Raw genomic sequence first — 16,681 nt, forward strand, 5'->3', positions numbered from 1 at the left:
TGAGGCTGTTCTGAGGGCAAAAGGAGGAGGGTCCTGAATAAGTGAGTATTAGCAACACCTTGCTAATGTTTGGTGTAGTCAGTGTACTCTATATATACAGTGTACTCAGTGCTCTCTATATGTCCTGTGTACTCAGTGTACTCTATATGTACAGTGTACTCGGTGTACTCTATATGTACAGTGTACTCGGTGTACTCTATATGTACAATGTACAGTGTACTCGGTGTACTCTATATGTACAGTGTACTCAGTGTACTCTATATGTACAGTGTACTCGGTGTACTCTATATGTACAGTGTACTCGGTGTACTCTATATGTACAGTGTACTCAGTGTACTCTATATGTACAGTGTACTCGGTGTACTCTATATGTACAGTGTACTCAGTGTACTCTATATGTACAGTGTACTCAGTGTACTCTATATGTACAGTGTACTCAGTGTACTCTATGTACTCTATATCTACAACTTGATTGGAGTTCACATGTGGTAAATTCAATTGATTGGACATGATTAGGAAAGGCACACACCTGTCTATATACGGTCCCACAGTTGACAGTGCATGTCAGAGCAGAAAACCAAGCTATGAGGTCGAAATCTGAGACGGCATTGTGTTGAGGCACAGATCTGGGGAAGGGAACCTAAACATTTCCTCAGCATTGAAGGTCCCTAAGAGCACAGTGGCCTCTTAAATGGAACACAGTGGCCTCTTAAATGGAACACAGTGGCCTCTTAAATGGAACACAGTGGCCTCTTAAATGGAACACAGTGGCCTCTTAAATGGAACACAGTGGCCTCTTAAATGGAACACAGTGGCCTCTTAAATGGAACACAGTGGCCTCTTAAATGTGTGGCCTCTTAAATGTGTGGCCTCTTAAATGGAACACAGTGGCCTCTTAAATGTGTGGCCTCTTAAATGGAAGAAGTTTGGAACCACCAAGACTCTTCCTAGAGCAGGCCGCCCGGCCAAACTGAGCAATCATTGAAGGGCCTTGGTTTGGGAGGTGACGAAGAACCCGATGGTCACTCTGACAGAGCTCCAGACTTCCTCTATGGAGATGGGAGAACTTTCCAGAAGGACAACCATCTCTGCAGCACTCCACCAATAAGGCCTTTATGGTAAAGTGGCCAGACAGAAGGCACTCCTCAGTAAAAGTCACATGGCAGCAACCTTGGGGTTTTCCAAAAGAAGGACTCTCAGACCATGAGAATCAAGATTCTCCGGTCTGATGAAACCAAGATTGAACTCTTTGGCCTGAATGCCAAGCATCACGTCTGGAGAAACCTGGCACCATCCCTACGGTGACACATGGTGGTGGCAGCATCATGCTGTGGGGATGTTTTTCAGCGACAGGGACTGGGAAACTAGTCAGGATCGAGGGGAAGATGAACAGAGCAAAGTACAAAGAGATCCTTGATGAAAACCTGTTCCAGAGCGCTCAGGACCTCAGACTGGGGCGAAGGTTCACCCTCCAACAGGACAACGACCCTAAACACACAGCCAAGACAACACAGAGTGGCTTCAGGACAAGTTTCTCAATATCCTTGAGTGGCCCAGCTATAGTCCAGACTTGAACCCGATCTGAAAATAGCTGTGCAGTGACGCTCCCCATCCAACCTGTCAGAACTTTCGAGGATCTGCAGAGAAGAATGAGAGAAACTCCCCAAATACAGTTGTGCCAAGCTGGTAGTATCATACCCAAGAAAACACGACGTTGTAATCGCTGCTGAAGGTGCTAGTTAACTTCAACAAAATACTGAGTCTGAATACTAATGTAAATGTGATATTTCAGTTTTTATTTTAGAAATGTGCAACGATTTATTTTTGCTTATGTGCAGATACATGCACCATGTCATTGCTGTCTCTCTCTGCTCTGTGTACATATTGCTAGCTGTCACTCAACTGGTGAGTGGCTGATGCTCATTGGCTAGAGCTCCTATTGCTCTCCTTAGCTTGGCTCAGCTTGGCTCTCCTTAGTTTGGCTCAGCTTGGATCTCCTTAGCTTGGCTCACCTTAGCTTGGCTCAGTTTGGTTCACCTACCTTGGCTCAGCTTGGCTCACCTTAGCTTGGCTCAGTTTGGCTCACCTTAGCTTGGCTCAGCTTGGCTCACCTTAGCTTGGCTCAGCTTGGCTCAGCTTGGCTGGCTCCTTAGCTTGGCTCAGCTTGGCTCACCTTAGCTTCGCTCAGCTTGGCGCTCATTAGCTTGGCTCACCTTAGCTTGGCTCAGTTTGGCTCACCTTGTCACCTTGGCCTGTGTTCTCTGGGGTCAGTGATGCCTGTTGAGTGCATTGTGTTAGAGGACAGACTAGATGTCGACCGATTATGATTTTCAACGCCGATACCAGTTATTGGAGGACCAAAAAAGCCAATACCTATTAATCGGCCGATTTTTAAAAAATATATACATATTTGTAATAAAAAATTACAACAATACTGAATGAACCCTTTTATTTTAACTTAATATAATATATAAATAAAATCTATTTAGTCTCAAGTAAATAATGAAGCATGTTCAATTTGGTTTAAATAATGCAAAAACAAAGTGTTGGAGAAGTAAAAGTGCAATATGTGCCATGTAAGAAAGCTAACGTTTCAGTTCCTTGCTCAGAACATGAGAACATATGAAAGCTGGTGGTTCCTTTTAACATGAATCTTCAATATTCCCAGGTAAGAAGTTTTAGGTTGTAGTTATTATAGGAATTATAGGACTATTTCTCTCTATACCATTTGTATTTCATATACCTTTGACTATTGGATGTTCTTATAGGCACTTTAGTATTGCCAGCCTAATCTCGGGAGTTGATAGGCTTGAAGTCATAAACAGAGCTGTGCTTCTCAGCATTGCTAAGAGCTGCTGGCAAACGCAGGAAAGTGCTGTTTGAATGAATGCTTATGAGCCTGCTGCTGCCTACCACCGCTCAGTCAGACTGCTCTATCAAATCATAGACTTAATTATAATATCTATCATTTCGAAAACAAAATGTTTATTCTTTCATTAAAATAAAGGAACCGTTCTGTATTTCATTGAACGGGCGGTATCCCTAAGTCTAAATATTACTGTTACATTGTACAATCTTCAATGTTATGTCATAATTATGTAAAATTCTGGCAAATTAATTACGGTGTTAGGAAGAAACAAAGTTCGCAACGAGCTAGGCGGCCCAAACTGCTGCATATACCCTGACTCTGTTGCACAGAACGCAAGAGACGTGACAATTTCCCTAGTTAAAAGAAATTCATGTTAGCAGGCAATATTAACTAAATATGCAGGTTTAAAAATATATACTTATGTATTGATTTTAAGAAAGGCATTGATGTTTATGATTAGGTACGTTGGTGCAACGACAGTGCTTTTTCCGCGAATGCGCTTGTTAAATCATCACCCGTTTGGCGAAGTAGGCTGTGATTCGATGGTATCGAACAGGCATCGAATTGATTATATGCAACACAGGAAAAGCTAGATAAACTAGTAATATCATCAACCATGTGTAGGTAACTAGTGATTATGTTAAGATTGTTTTTTATAAGATAAGTTTAATGCTAGCTAGCAACTTACCTTGGCTACTGCACTCGTGTAACAGGTAGTCAGCCTGCCACTGTCTCCTCATGGATTGCAATGTAATCGGCCAGAATAGGTGTCCAAAAATGTAGATTACCGATTGTTATGAAAACTTGAAATCAGCCCTAATTAATCGGCCATTCCGATTAATCGGTCGACCTTTAGTATAGACTGGAGGGCTCACCTTGTTTCCTCTAAAGGACTCCTTGTCTCTCTGGGGGACAGACGGGAGCTGAGAGGTTTGATTGGACAGGAGTTGACAGCGTGAGATTCTATTGGATCTGACAGTTGCCATGTGCAACTTGATCACATCTGGCTCCCCGCTCTACTTTCTCATTGGTCCCTGAAGCAGGAGCTCTGAAAAACAAAATACCTCTTTTGGGTCTGGCCATGGAGCATGTGCTACTGGGGACACTGGTGTAGGTGTGTGGATGTGCGTTTGCACGTGTTTGTGTGTGTCGTAGTGAGCGTGTGTGTCTTTTGTGCAGGCCAAGCCTTTTCTAGCCAGACTTCAACCCAGCCATTCTGCTGAGGTGGAGGGGTCTATGTACTGCAGATGGATGTACTGAGACCCTGATGATATATATATATATATAGAGAGACTCGTCAGTGAAGAGCAATTTTTGCCAGTCCTGTCTGGTCCAGCGACTGTGGGTTTGTGCCCATAGGTGACATTGTTGCCAGTGATGCCTACAAGCCCTCTGTCCAGCCTCTCTCGGCCTATTGCCTATTATTATTTTCCACTACAATTGAGAATTTCAATAAGCATTTTTCTACGGCTGGCCATGCTTTCCACCTGGCTACCCCTACCCCGGTCAACAGCACTGCACCCCCCACAGCAACTCGCCCAAGCCTTCCCCATTTCTCCTTCTCCCAAATCCAGTCAGCTGATGTTCTGAAAGAGCTGCAAAATCTGGACCCCTACAAATCAGCCGGGCTAGACAATCTGGACCCGTTCTTTCTAAAGTTATCTGCCAAAATTGTTGCCACCCCTATTGCTAGCCTGTTCAACCTCTCTTTCGTGTCGTCCGAGATTCCCAAAGATTGGAAAGCAGCTGCGGTCATCCCCCTCTTCAAAGGGGGGGACACTCTTGACCCAAACTGCTACAGACCTATATCTATCCTACCATGCCTTTCTAAGGTCTTCGAAAGCCAAGTCAACAAACAGATTACCGACCATTTCGAATCTCACCATACCCTCTCTGCTATGCAATCTGGTTTCAGAGCTGGTCATGGGTGCACCTCAGCCACGCTCAAGGTCCTAAACGATATCTTAACCGCCATCGATAAGAAATATTACTGTGCAGCCGTATTCATAAATCTGGCCGAGGCTTTCGACTCTGTCAATCACCACATCCTCATCGGCAGACTCGACAGCCTTGGTTTCTCAAATGATTGCCTCGCCTGATTCACCAACAACTTCTCTGATAGAGTTCAGTGTGTTAAATCGGAGAGTCTGCTGTCCGGACCTCTGGCAGTCTCTATGGGGGTGCCACAGGGTTCAATTCTTGGACCGACTCTCTTCTCTGTATACATCAATGATGTCGCTCTTGCTGCTGGTGAGTCTCTGATCCACCTCTACGCAGATGACACCATTCTGTATACTTCTGGCCCTTCTTTGGACACTGTGTTAACTAACCTCCAGGCAAGCTTCAATGCCATACAATTCTCTATCTGTGGCCTCCAATTGCTCTTAAATACAAGTAAAACTATATGCATGCTCTTCAACTAATCGCTGCCTGCACCTGCCCGCCTGTCCAACATCACTACTCTGGACGGCTCTTAGAATACGTGGACAACTACAAATACCTAGGTGTCTGGTTAGACTATAAACTCTCCTTCCAGACCCACATCAAACATCTCCAATCCAAAGTTAAATCTAGAATTGGCTTCCTATTTCGCAACAAAGCATCCTTCACTCATGCTGCCAAACATACCCTCGTAAAACTGACCATCCTACCAATCCTCTACTTTGACGATGTCATTTACAAAATAGCCTCCAATATACCCTACTCAACAAATTGTGTGCAGTCTATCACAGTCCCATCCGTTTTGTCACCAAAGCCCCATATACTACCCACCATTGTGACCTGTACGCTCTCGTTGGCTGGCCCTCGCTTCATACCCACTGGCTCCATGTCATCTACAAGACCCTGCTAGGTAAAGTCCCCCTTATCTCAGCTCGCTGGTCACCATAGCATCACCCACCTGTAGCACGTGCTCCAGCAGGTATATCTCTCTGGTCACCCCCAAAACCAATTCTTTCTTTGGCCGCCTCTCCTTGCAGTTCTCTGCTGCCAATGACTGGAACTAACTACAAAATCTCTGAAACTGGAAACACTTATCTCCCTCACTAGCTTTAAGCACCAGCTGTCAGAGCAGCTCACAGATTACTGCACCTGTACATAGCCCACCTATAATTTAGCCCAAACAACTACCTCTTTCCCTACTGTAATTTATTTATTTATTTTGCTCATTGGCACCTCATTATTTCTATTTCTACTTTGCACATTCTTCCACTGCAAATCTACCATTCCAGTGTTTGACTTGCTATATTGTATTTACTTCGCCACCATGGCCTTTTTTTGCCTTAACCTCCCTTATCTCACCTCATTTGCTCCCATCTTATATAGACTTGTTTCTACTGTATTATTGACTGTATGTTTGTTTTACTCCATGTGTAACTCTGTGTTGTTGTGTGTGTCGAACTGCTTTGCTTTATCTTGGCCAGGTCGCAATTGTAAATGAGAACTTGTTCTCAACTTGCCTACCTGGTTAAATAAAGGTGACATTTTTTTTAAAACATTGCAGACAGTCTGAGCACTGATGGAGGGATTGTACGTTCCTGGTGTAACTCTGGTAGTTGTTGTTGCCATCCTGTACCTGTCCCGCAGGTATGATGTTCGGATGTACCGATCCTGTGCAGGTGTTACACGTGGTCTGCCACTGCGAGGATGATCAGCTGTCCATCCTGTCTCCCTGTAGCGCTGTCTTCGGCGTCTCACAGTATGGACATTGCAATTTATTTCCCTGGCCACATCTGCAGTCCTCATGCCTCCTTGCAGCATGCCTAAGGCACGTTCACGCAGATGAGCAGGGACCCTGGGCATCTTTCTTTTGGTGTCTTTCAGAGTCAGTAGAAAGGACTTTTTAGTGTCGTAAGTTTTCATAACTGTGACCTTAATTGCCTACCGTCTGTAAGCTGTTAGTGTTTTAACGACCGTTCCACAGGTGCATGTTCATCAATTGTTTATGATTCATTGAACAAGCATGGGAAACAGTGTTTAAACACTTTACAATGAAGATCTGTGACGTTATTTGGATTTTTATGAATTATTTTTGAAAGACAGGGTCCTGAAAAAGGGACGTTTCTTTTTTTGCTGAGTTTAGTTCACTACTGTTGACCAGAGCTCAATGGGTTGTAGTCCTAAGGGAGTGAAGTATTCAGGAGTTAGGGTAGCATTTGGGAGGCAGACATATTCTCCTTGCTCTGCTACACCACTAGGATGAACAACAGACAACCAGAGCACACAGTTTTATACAACGAAGCATGAATCCAACAGCACGGTTGTTGTCTCTCTCTCTCTCTCTCTCTCTCTCTCTCTCTCTCTCTCTCTCTCTCTCTCTCTCTCTCTCTCTCTCTCTCTCTCTCTCTCTGTCTCTGTCTCTCTCTCTCTCTCTCTCTCTCTGTCTCTCTCTCTCTCTCTCCATCTCTCTTTCCATCTCTCTCCCTCTCTCTTCCCCTCTCTCTCTTCCCCTCTCCCTTTAGAGAAGAGACACACAGGTCTAGAGAGACACCAGGTCTAGAGAGACACACAGGTCAGAGAGAGAGAGACACACAGGTCAGAGAGTAGAGACACACAGGTCAGAGAGAAGAGACACACAGGTCAGAGAGTAGAGAGACACACAGGTCAGAGAGTAGAGAGACACACAGGTCAGAGAGTAGAGAGACACAGGTCAGAGAGTAGAGACACACAGGTCAGAGAGTAGAGAGACACACAGGTCAGAGAGTAGAGACACACAGGTCAGAGAGTAGAGAGACACACAGGTCAGAGAGTAGAGAGACACACAGGTCAGAGAGAGACACACAGGTCAGAGAGTAGAGACACACAGGTCAGAGAGTAGAGAGACACACAGGTCAGAGAGTAGAGAGACACAGGTCAGAGAGTAGAGACAAAGGTCAGAGAGTAGAGACACACAGGTCAGAGAGTAGAGACACACAGGTCAGAGAGTAGAGACACACAGGTCAGAGAGTAGAGACACACAGGTCAGAGAGTAGAGAGACACACAGGTCAGAGAGTAGAGACACACAGGTCAGAGAGTAGAGACACACAGGTCAGAGAGTAGAGACACACAGGTCAGAGAGTAGAGAGACACACAGGTCAGAGGGTAGAGACACACAGGTCAGAGAGTAGAGAGACACACAGGTCAGAGACACACAGGTCAGAGAGAGACACACAGGTCAGAGAGTAGAGAGACACACAGGTCAGAGAGTAGAGAGACACACAGGTCAGAGAGTAGAGACACACAGGTCAGAGAGTAGAGACACACAGGTCAGAGAGTAGAGACACACAGGTCAGAGACACACAGGTCAGAGTAGAGACACACAGGTCAGAGAGTAGAGACACACAGGTCAGAGAGTAGAGACACAGGTCAGAGAGAGAGACACACAGGTCAGAGACACACAGGTCAGAGAGTAGAGACACACAGGTCAGAGAGTAGAGACACACAGGTCAGAGACACACAGGTCAGAGAGTAGAGACACACAGGTCAGGTAGAGAGACACACAGGTCAGAGAGTAGAGACACACAGGTCAGAGAGTAGAGACACAGTAGTATGTACATGTACACACAAGAACAACCTCTTGCTCTCTGAAATACACAACGCACACACACACACACACACACACACACACACACACACACACACACACACACACACACACACACACACACACACACACACACACACACACACACACACACACACACACACACACACACACACACACACTCAATAACAACAACCCAAAAAACTATCCCACCAAAAAGCCCACACTCACACCATACACACTCCAAACTGCTTGGCTTTTTCAAAATATAGTTGTTTGTAAAGAGCGTCTAGGCTAGATAGGTGTAGATTGTGAATGCTGTTCATTCCCACCTCAGCATGAAGTGAAGTCTGCAGTACACCACTGTTAATAGGCCATACAGCACACAGCCATGGTCTGCAACCTCCATTCACTACATCAGAAATATATCACAATCAGCTCTTTAAACCAGGGCTCTATGTTCAAACACCAGCTCCTCTCAGCACTTTCTATTGTACTCTGACCATCTCTGTCTATCTCTTCTGCACTGTCTGTATCAAAGAGAGAGAGAGAGAGAGAGAGAGAGAGAGAGAGAGAGAGAGAGAGAGAGAGAGAGAGAGAGAGAGAGAGAGAGAGAGAGGAGAGAGAGAGAGAGAGAGGAGAGAGAGAGAGAGAGAGAGGAGAGAGAGAGAGAGAGAATACAAGGATGGAGAGAGAGAGAAAGGAGAGGGGGGAGAGAGGGGGTTAGGAATGGAAGAGAGAGAAATGAGAGGGGGGAGAGAGGGGGTTAGGAATGGAAGAGAGAGAAATGAGAGGGGGGAGAGAGGGGGTTAGGAATGGAAGAGAGAGAAATGAGAGGGGGGAGAGAGGGGGTTAGGAATGGAAGAGAGAGAAATGAGAGGGGGGAGAGAGGGGGTTAGGAATGGAAGAGAGAGAAATGAGAGGGGGGGGAGAGGGGAAGAGGGGAGAGAGGGGGAGAGAGGGGGTTAGGAATGGAAGAGAGAGAAAGGAGAGGGGGGAGAGAGGGGGTTAGGAATGGAAGAGAGAGAAATGAAAGGGGGGAGAGAGGGGGTTAGGAATGGAAGAGAGAGAAATGAGAGGGGGGAGAGAGGGGGTTAGGAATGGAAGAGAGAGAAATGAGAGGGGGGAGAGAGGGGGTTAGGAATGGAAGAGAGAGAAAGGAGAGCGCTGCATCAGTGGGGACAGACATTGCTGTGGTGTATAGTAGGACAAATCCTACATTCTGTGTGGATGTGACAGTAGAAACAGCTGACTGTCACATGGAGGGGATCAACCAGATTAGTGTGGTCCAGATACACAGCCCTGTCAGAGACCAACACACCTCTCTGTTACCCTACAATACCCCTCCTCTAACCACCCCAGTTACACAGCCCTGTCAGAGACCAACACACCCCTCTGTTTATATCCAGCCCAGTTAGAGACTGAAACAGTAACTTCATACCCAGCCCAGTTAGAGACTGAAACAGTAACTTCATACCCAGCCCAGTTAGAGACTGAAACAGTAACTTCATACCCAGCCCAGTTAGAGACTCAAACAGTAACTTCATACCCAGCCCAGTTAGAGACTGAAACAGTAACTTCATACCCAGCCCAGTTAGAGACTGAAACAGTAACTTCATACCCAGCCCTGTTAGAGACTGAAACAGTAACTTCATACCAGTAACTTCATACCCAGCCCAGTTAGAGACTGAAACAGTAACTTCATACCCAGCCCAGTTAGAGACTCAAACAGTAACTTCATACCCAGCCCAGTTAGAGACTGAAACAGTAACTTCATACCCAGCCCAGATAGAGACTGAAACAGTAACTTCATACCCAGCCCAGTTAGAGACTGAAACAGTAACTTCATACCCAGCCCAGTTAGAGACTGAAACAGTAACTTCATACCCAGCCCAGTTAGAGACTGAAACAGTAACTTCATACCCAGCCCTGTTAGACTGAAACAGTAACTTCATACCCAGCCCAGATAGAGACTGAAACAGTAACTTCATACCCAGCCCTGTTAGACTGAAACAGTAACTTCATACCCAGCCCTGTTAGACTGAAACAGTAACTTCATACCCAGCCCAGTTAGAGACTGAAACAGTAACTTCATACCCAGCCCAGTTAGAGACTCAAACAGTAACTTCATACCCAGCCCAGTTAGAGACTGAAACAGTAACTTCATACCCAGCCCAGTTAGAGACTGAAACAGTAACTTCATACCCAGCCCAGTTAGAGACTGAAACAGTAACTTCATATCCAGCCCAGTTAGAGACTGAAACAGTAACTTCACACCCCCCCAGCCCAGTTACTTCACCCAGGCCAGATAGAGACTGAAACAGAGACTGAAACAGTAACTTCATACCCAGCCCTGTTAGAGACTGAAACAGTAACTTCATACCCAGCCCAGTTAGAGACTGAAACAGTAACTTCATACCCAGCCCAGTTAGAGACTGAAACAGTAACTTCATACCCAGCCCAGTTAGAGACTGAAACAGTAACTTCATACCCAGCCCAGTTAGAGACTGAAACAGTAACTTCATACCCAGCCCAGTTAGAGACTGAAACAGTAACTTCATACCCAGCCCAGTTAGAGACTGAAACAGTAACTTCATACCCAGCCCAGTTAGAGACTGAAACAGTAACTTCATACCCAGCCCTGTTAGACTGAAACAGTAACTTCATACCCAGCCCAGATAGAGACCGAAATAGTAACCCCCCTCAAACCCAGCCACTCTGTAGGACAGTTTGTGCCTGAAACAGTTCCTAGCCTCAAACCAAAACAGTAACTCTTTCTCGCTTTCAAATCAAATCTAATTACATTTTATTTGTCACATGTTTATTAGTAGACAGCAGGTGTAGACCAACAGTGAAATGCTTAATTACTACAGTCCTTCCCAGCAATACAGAGAACAAGAAAATAGAGAAATAATAGAAAAGTAAAACAAGTAATAATAAAAGTAATAATAAATACACAATGAGTAACAATAACTTTGCTATTTACACAGGGTACGAGTACTGAGTCAATAATAACATGGCTTTATACACAGGGTACGAGTACTGAGTCAATAATAACATGGCTATATACACAGGGTACGAGAACTGAGTCAATAATAACATGGCTTTATACACAGGGTACGAGTACTGAGTCAATAATAACATGGCTTTATACACAGGGTACGAGTACTGAGTCAATAATAACATGGCTATATACACAGGGTATGAGAACTGAGTCAATAATAACATGGCTTTATACACAGGGTACGAGTACTGAGTCAATAATAACATGGCTATATACACAGGGTACGAGTACTGAGTCAATAATAACATGGCTATATACACAGGGTACGAGTACTGAGTCAATAATATACACATGGTACGAGTACTGAGTCAATAATAACATGGCTATATACACAGGGTACGAGTACTGAGTCAATAATAACATGGCTTTATACACAGGGTATGAGTACTGAGTCAATAATAACATGGCTTTATACACAGGGTACGAGTACTGAGTCAATAATAACATGGCTTTATACACAGGGTATGAGTACTGAGTCAATAATAACATGGCTATAAACACAGGGTACGAGTACTGAGTCAATAATAACATGGCTATATACACAGGGTACCAGTACTGAGTCAATAATAACATGGCTATAAACACAGGGTACGAGTACTGAGTCAATAATAACATGGCTATATACACAGGGTACCAGTACTGAGTCAATAATAACATGGCTATATACACAGGGTATGAGTACTGAGTCAATAATAACATGGCTATAAACACAGGGTACAGTACTGAGTCAATAATAACATGGCTATATACACAGGGTACGAGTACTGAGTCAATAATAACATGGCTATACACACAGGGTATGAGTACTGAGTCAATAATAACATGGCTATAAACACAGGGTACGAGTACTGAGTCAATAATAACATGGCTATATTGAGGTAGTATGATGAGTCAATAATAACTGGAATAAAGTGACAGACAACGGGGTACTGAGTAATGATAACATGGTATACACAGTGAAGTGATGAGTCTAAAAAGGGCAGAGTCCTGGTATCTATTGAGTTAACTATTCAATGAACTATTTAGCAGTATTAATTGGTTAACTATTTAACTAACTATTTAGCATTTTATGGATTGGTTAATTCAAGTAACTATTTAGCAATTGATGGATTGGTTAACTATTCAACTAACTATTTAGCAATTTTATGGATTGGTTAACTATTCAACTAACTATTTAGCAATTTTATGGATTGGTTAACTGTTTAACTAACTATTCAGCAGTATTATGGATTGGTTAACTATTTAACTAACTATTTAGCAATTTTATGGATTGGTTAACTATTTAACTAACTATTTAGCAGTCTTATGGATTGGTTAACTATTTAACTAACTATTTAGCAGTCTTATGGATTGGTTAACTATTTAACTAACTATTTAGCAGTCTTATGGATTGGTTAACTATTTAACTAACTATTTAGCAGTCTTATGGATTGGTTAACTATTTAACTAACTATTTAGCAGTCTTATGGATTGGTTAACTATTTAACTAACTATTTAGCAGTCTTATGGATTGGGGGTAGAAGTTGTTCAGGGTCCTGTTGGTTCCAGACTTGGTGCATCGGTACCACTTCCCCTGTGGTAGCAGAGAGAAGAGCTATGACTTAGGGGGCTGGAGTCTTTGACAATTTTTAGGGCCTTCCTCTGACACCGCCTGGTATAGAGGTCCTGGATGTCAGGGAGATCGGCCCCAGTGATGTACTGGGCCGTACGCACTACCCTCTGTAGCGCCTTGTGGTCGGATGCCAAGAAGTTGCCATACCAAGTGGTAATGCAGCCATACCAAGCTGTGATGCAGCCATACCAAGTTGTGATGCAGCCATACCAAGTTGTGATGCAGCCATACCAAGCTGTGATGCAGCCATACCAAGCTGTGATGCAGCCATACCAAGTGGCAATGCAGCCATACCAAGTGGTAATGCAGCCATACCAAGTGGTGATGCAGCCATACCAAGTGGTAATGCAGCCATACCAAGTGGTAATGCAGCCATACCAAGTGGTTATGCAGCCATACCAAGTGGTGATGCAGCCATACCAAGTGTGATGCAGCCATACCAAGTGGTAATGCAGCCATACCAAGTGGTAATGCAGCCATACCAAGTGGTGATGCAGCCATACCAAGCTGTGATGCAGCCATACCAAGTGGTAATGCAGCCATACCAAGTGGTAATGCAGCCATACCAAGTGGTGATGCAGCCATACCAAGTGTGATGCAGCCATACCAAGTGGTAATGCAGCCATACCAAGTGGTAATGCAGCCATACCAAGTGGTGATGCAGCCATACCAAGTGGTAATGCAGCCATACCAAGTGGTAATGCAGCCATACCAAGTGGTGATGCAGCCATACCAAGTGGTAATGCAGCCATACCAAGTGGTAATGCAGCCATACCAAGTGGTGATGCAGCCATACCAAGTGGTGATGCAGCCATACCAAGTGGTAATGCAGCCATACCAAGTGGTAATGCAGCCATACCAAGTGGTAATGCAGCCATACCAAGTGGTGATGCAGCCATACCAAGTGGTGATGCAGCCATACCAAGTGGTAATGCAGCCATACCAAGTGGTAATGCAGCCATACCAAGTGGTGATGCAGCCATACCAAGTGGTAATGCAGCCATACCAAGTGGTGATGCAGCCATACCAAGTGGTAATGCAGCCATACCAAGTGGTAATGCAGCCATACCAAGTGGTGATGCAGCCATACCAAGTGGTAATGCAGCCATACCAAGTGGTAATGCAGCCATACCAAGTGGTTATGCAGCCATACCAAGTGGTGATGCAGCCATACCGAGCTGAGATGCAGCCATACCAAGTGGCAATGCAGCCATACCAAGTGGTAATGCAGCCATACCAAGTGGTGATGCAGCCATACCAAGCTGTGATGCAGCCATACCAAGTGGTAATGCAGCCATACCAAGTGGTAATGCAGCCATACCAAGTGGTAATGCAGCCATACCAAGTGGTAATGCAGCCATACCAAGTGGTAATGCAGCCATACCAAGTGGTAATGCAGCCATACCAAGTGGTAATGCAGCCATACCAAGTGGTTATGCAGCCATACCAAGTGGTAATGCAGCCATACCGAGCTGAGATGCTGTGATGCAGCCATACCAAGTAATGCAGCCATACCAAGTGGTAATGCAGCCATACCAAGTGGTAATGCAGCCATACCAAGTGGTGATGCAGCCAGCCACCAAGTGGCAATGCAGCCATACCAAGTGGTAATGCAGCCATACCAAGTGGTAATGCAGCCATACCAAGTGGTAATGCAATAATATGCAGCCATACCAAGTGGCAGATGCAGCCATACCAAGTGGTAATGCAGCCATACCAAGTGGTGATGCAGCCATACCAAGTGGTGATGCAGCCATACCAAGTGGTGATGCAGCCATACCAAGTGGTGATGCAGCCATACCAAGTGGTAATGCAGCCATACCAAGTGGTAATGCAGCCATACCCTGGTAATGCAGCCATACCAAGTGGTGATGCAGCCATACCAAGTGGTAATGCAGCCATACCAAGTGGTGATGCAGCCATACCAAGTGGTAATGCAGCCATACCAAGTGGTGATGCAGCCATACCAAGTGGTGATGCAGCCATACCAAGTGGTGATGCAGCCATACCAAGCCGTCTCCAAGCTTTCTCTCCCCATCCCAGTGTTCCTATGCCCAACTCACCATGTTTGAAACCTAGGGCAGTGGCAGTTATATCTGTGTGGTACCCTCCCCCTCTCCCGGGCCCCTTCATCTAGAGGTTACTGTTCCCTGGAGTCCTGTTGCTGTATTTGGGATGATCATTCCTTCCTTTAACTCTGTCTTTTTCCTCTGATGCTCTTGGACAATGACAAGCCAGGCGTAGAGAAAGGTCCCTGTTTCAGAACTGATGGCAAGAGAAGTGCCTCCACGTATAGTCTAGACAAAACAATGACACTGTGTATGAGAGAGGAGAGGAGGAGGAGAGAGGAGCGGAGCGGAGAGGAGAGGAGCAGAGAGAAGGAGAGGAGAGGAGAAGGAAGAGCGGAGGAGCGAGGAGGAAAGGAGATGAGGAGAGGAGAGGAGAGGAGAGGATAGGAGAGGGAGGAGAGGAGAGCAGAGAGGAGAGGGAGGAGAGGAGCAGAGAGAAGGAGGAGAGGAGATGAGAGGAGAGAGGAGAGGAGAGGAGAGGAGAGGAGAGGAGAGGAGAGGAGAGGAGAGAGAGGAGGAGAGGAGATGCACATATCAGATGTAATCAGTGTTCTGTCTGTGATCTGAGTGAGATTTCCTGTCACTGTCCCTCAGAGACACACAGCCTCTTTAATTCTGCAGGGGACACCAGGGGACTGCTTAGCCCCACTAGGGCTGCCCAAACCTGAGTCACTGTCACCATCCTCTCCTCTCCTCCAAGAACTAGAGAGACATCCACTAGTGTCTGTCCACCAGTCTAGATCTGTCCTATATTCCACTAGTGTCTGTCCACCAGTCTAGATCTGTCCTGTACTCCACCAGTGTCTGTCCACCAGTCTAGATCTGTCCTGTACTCATGTTCATGTTATACTCATGTGATATGATAGAAGCTAACTGTCATGTAGCCTAGTGCTATAAGACATAACCAATGCAGCTAACTGACGTGTAGCCTAGTAACCAATACAGCTAACTGACGTGTAGCCTAGTAACCAATACAGCTAACTGACGTGTATCCTAGTAACCAATACAGCTAACTGACATGTAGCCTAGTAACCAATACAGCTAACTGACGTGTAGCCTAGTAACCAATACAGCTAACTGACGTGTATCCTAGTAACCAATACAGCTAACTGACGTGTATCCTAGTAACCAATACAGCTAACTGACATGTAGCCTAGTAACCAATACAGCTAACTGACGTGTATCCTAGTAACCAATACAGCTAACTGACGTGTAGCCTAGTAACCAATACAGCTAACTGACGTGTATCCTAGTAACCAATACAGCTAACTGACGTGTAGCCTAGTAACCAATACAGCTAACTGACGTGTAGCCTAGTAACCAATACAGCTAACTGACGTGTAGCCTAGTAACCAATACAGCTAACTGACGTGTAGCCTAGTAACCAATACAGCTAACTGACGTGTAGCCTAGTAACCAATACAGCTAACTGACGTGTATCCTAGTAACCAATACAGCTAACTGACATGTAGCCTAGTAACCAATACAGCTAACTGACGTGTATCCTAGTAACCAATACAGCTAACTGACGTGTAGCCTAGTAAC

At 45.1% G+C, this 16,681-nt stretch overlaps 1 protein-coding gene across 1 annotated transcript in view; it reads right to left on the bottom strand.

The window, feature by feature from the left end:
* Nucleotides 1-1,620: 1,620 nt before the first annotated feature.
* The window catches only part of LOC127917313 (putative protein TPRXL), a 79,376-nt gene continuing 64,315 nt past the window's right edge, over nucleotides 1,621-16,681 (bottom strand). Inside the window, exon 4 of the mRNA XM_052500560.1 lies at nucleotides 1,621-1,637. Coding sequence (XP_052356520.1) covers nucleotides 1,621-1,637 — 17 coding nt within the window. The remainder of the gene's footprint in view (nucleotides 1,638-16,681) is intronic.

The sequence above is a fragment of the Oncorhynchus keta genome, unplaced genomic scaffold (genome assembly GCF_023373465.1).
Source record: "Oncorhynchus keta strain PuntledgeMale-10-30-2019 unplaced genomic scaffold, Oket_V2 Un_contig_11282_pilon_pilon, whole genome shotgun sequence".
In the NCBI taxonomy this organism is placed as follows: Eukaryota; Metazoa; Chordata; class Actinopteri; order Salmoniformes; family Salmonidae; genus Oncorhynchus; species Oncorhynchus keta.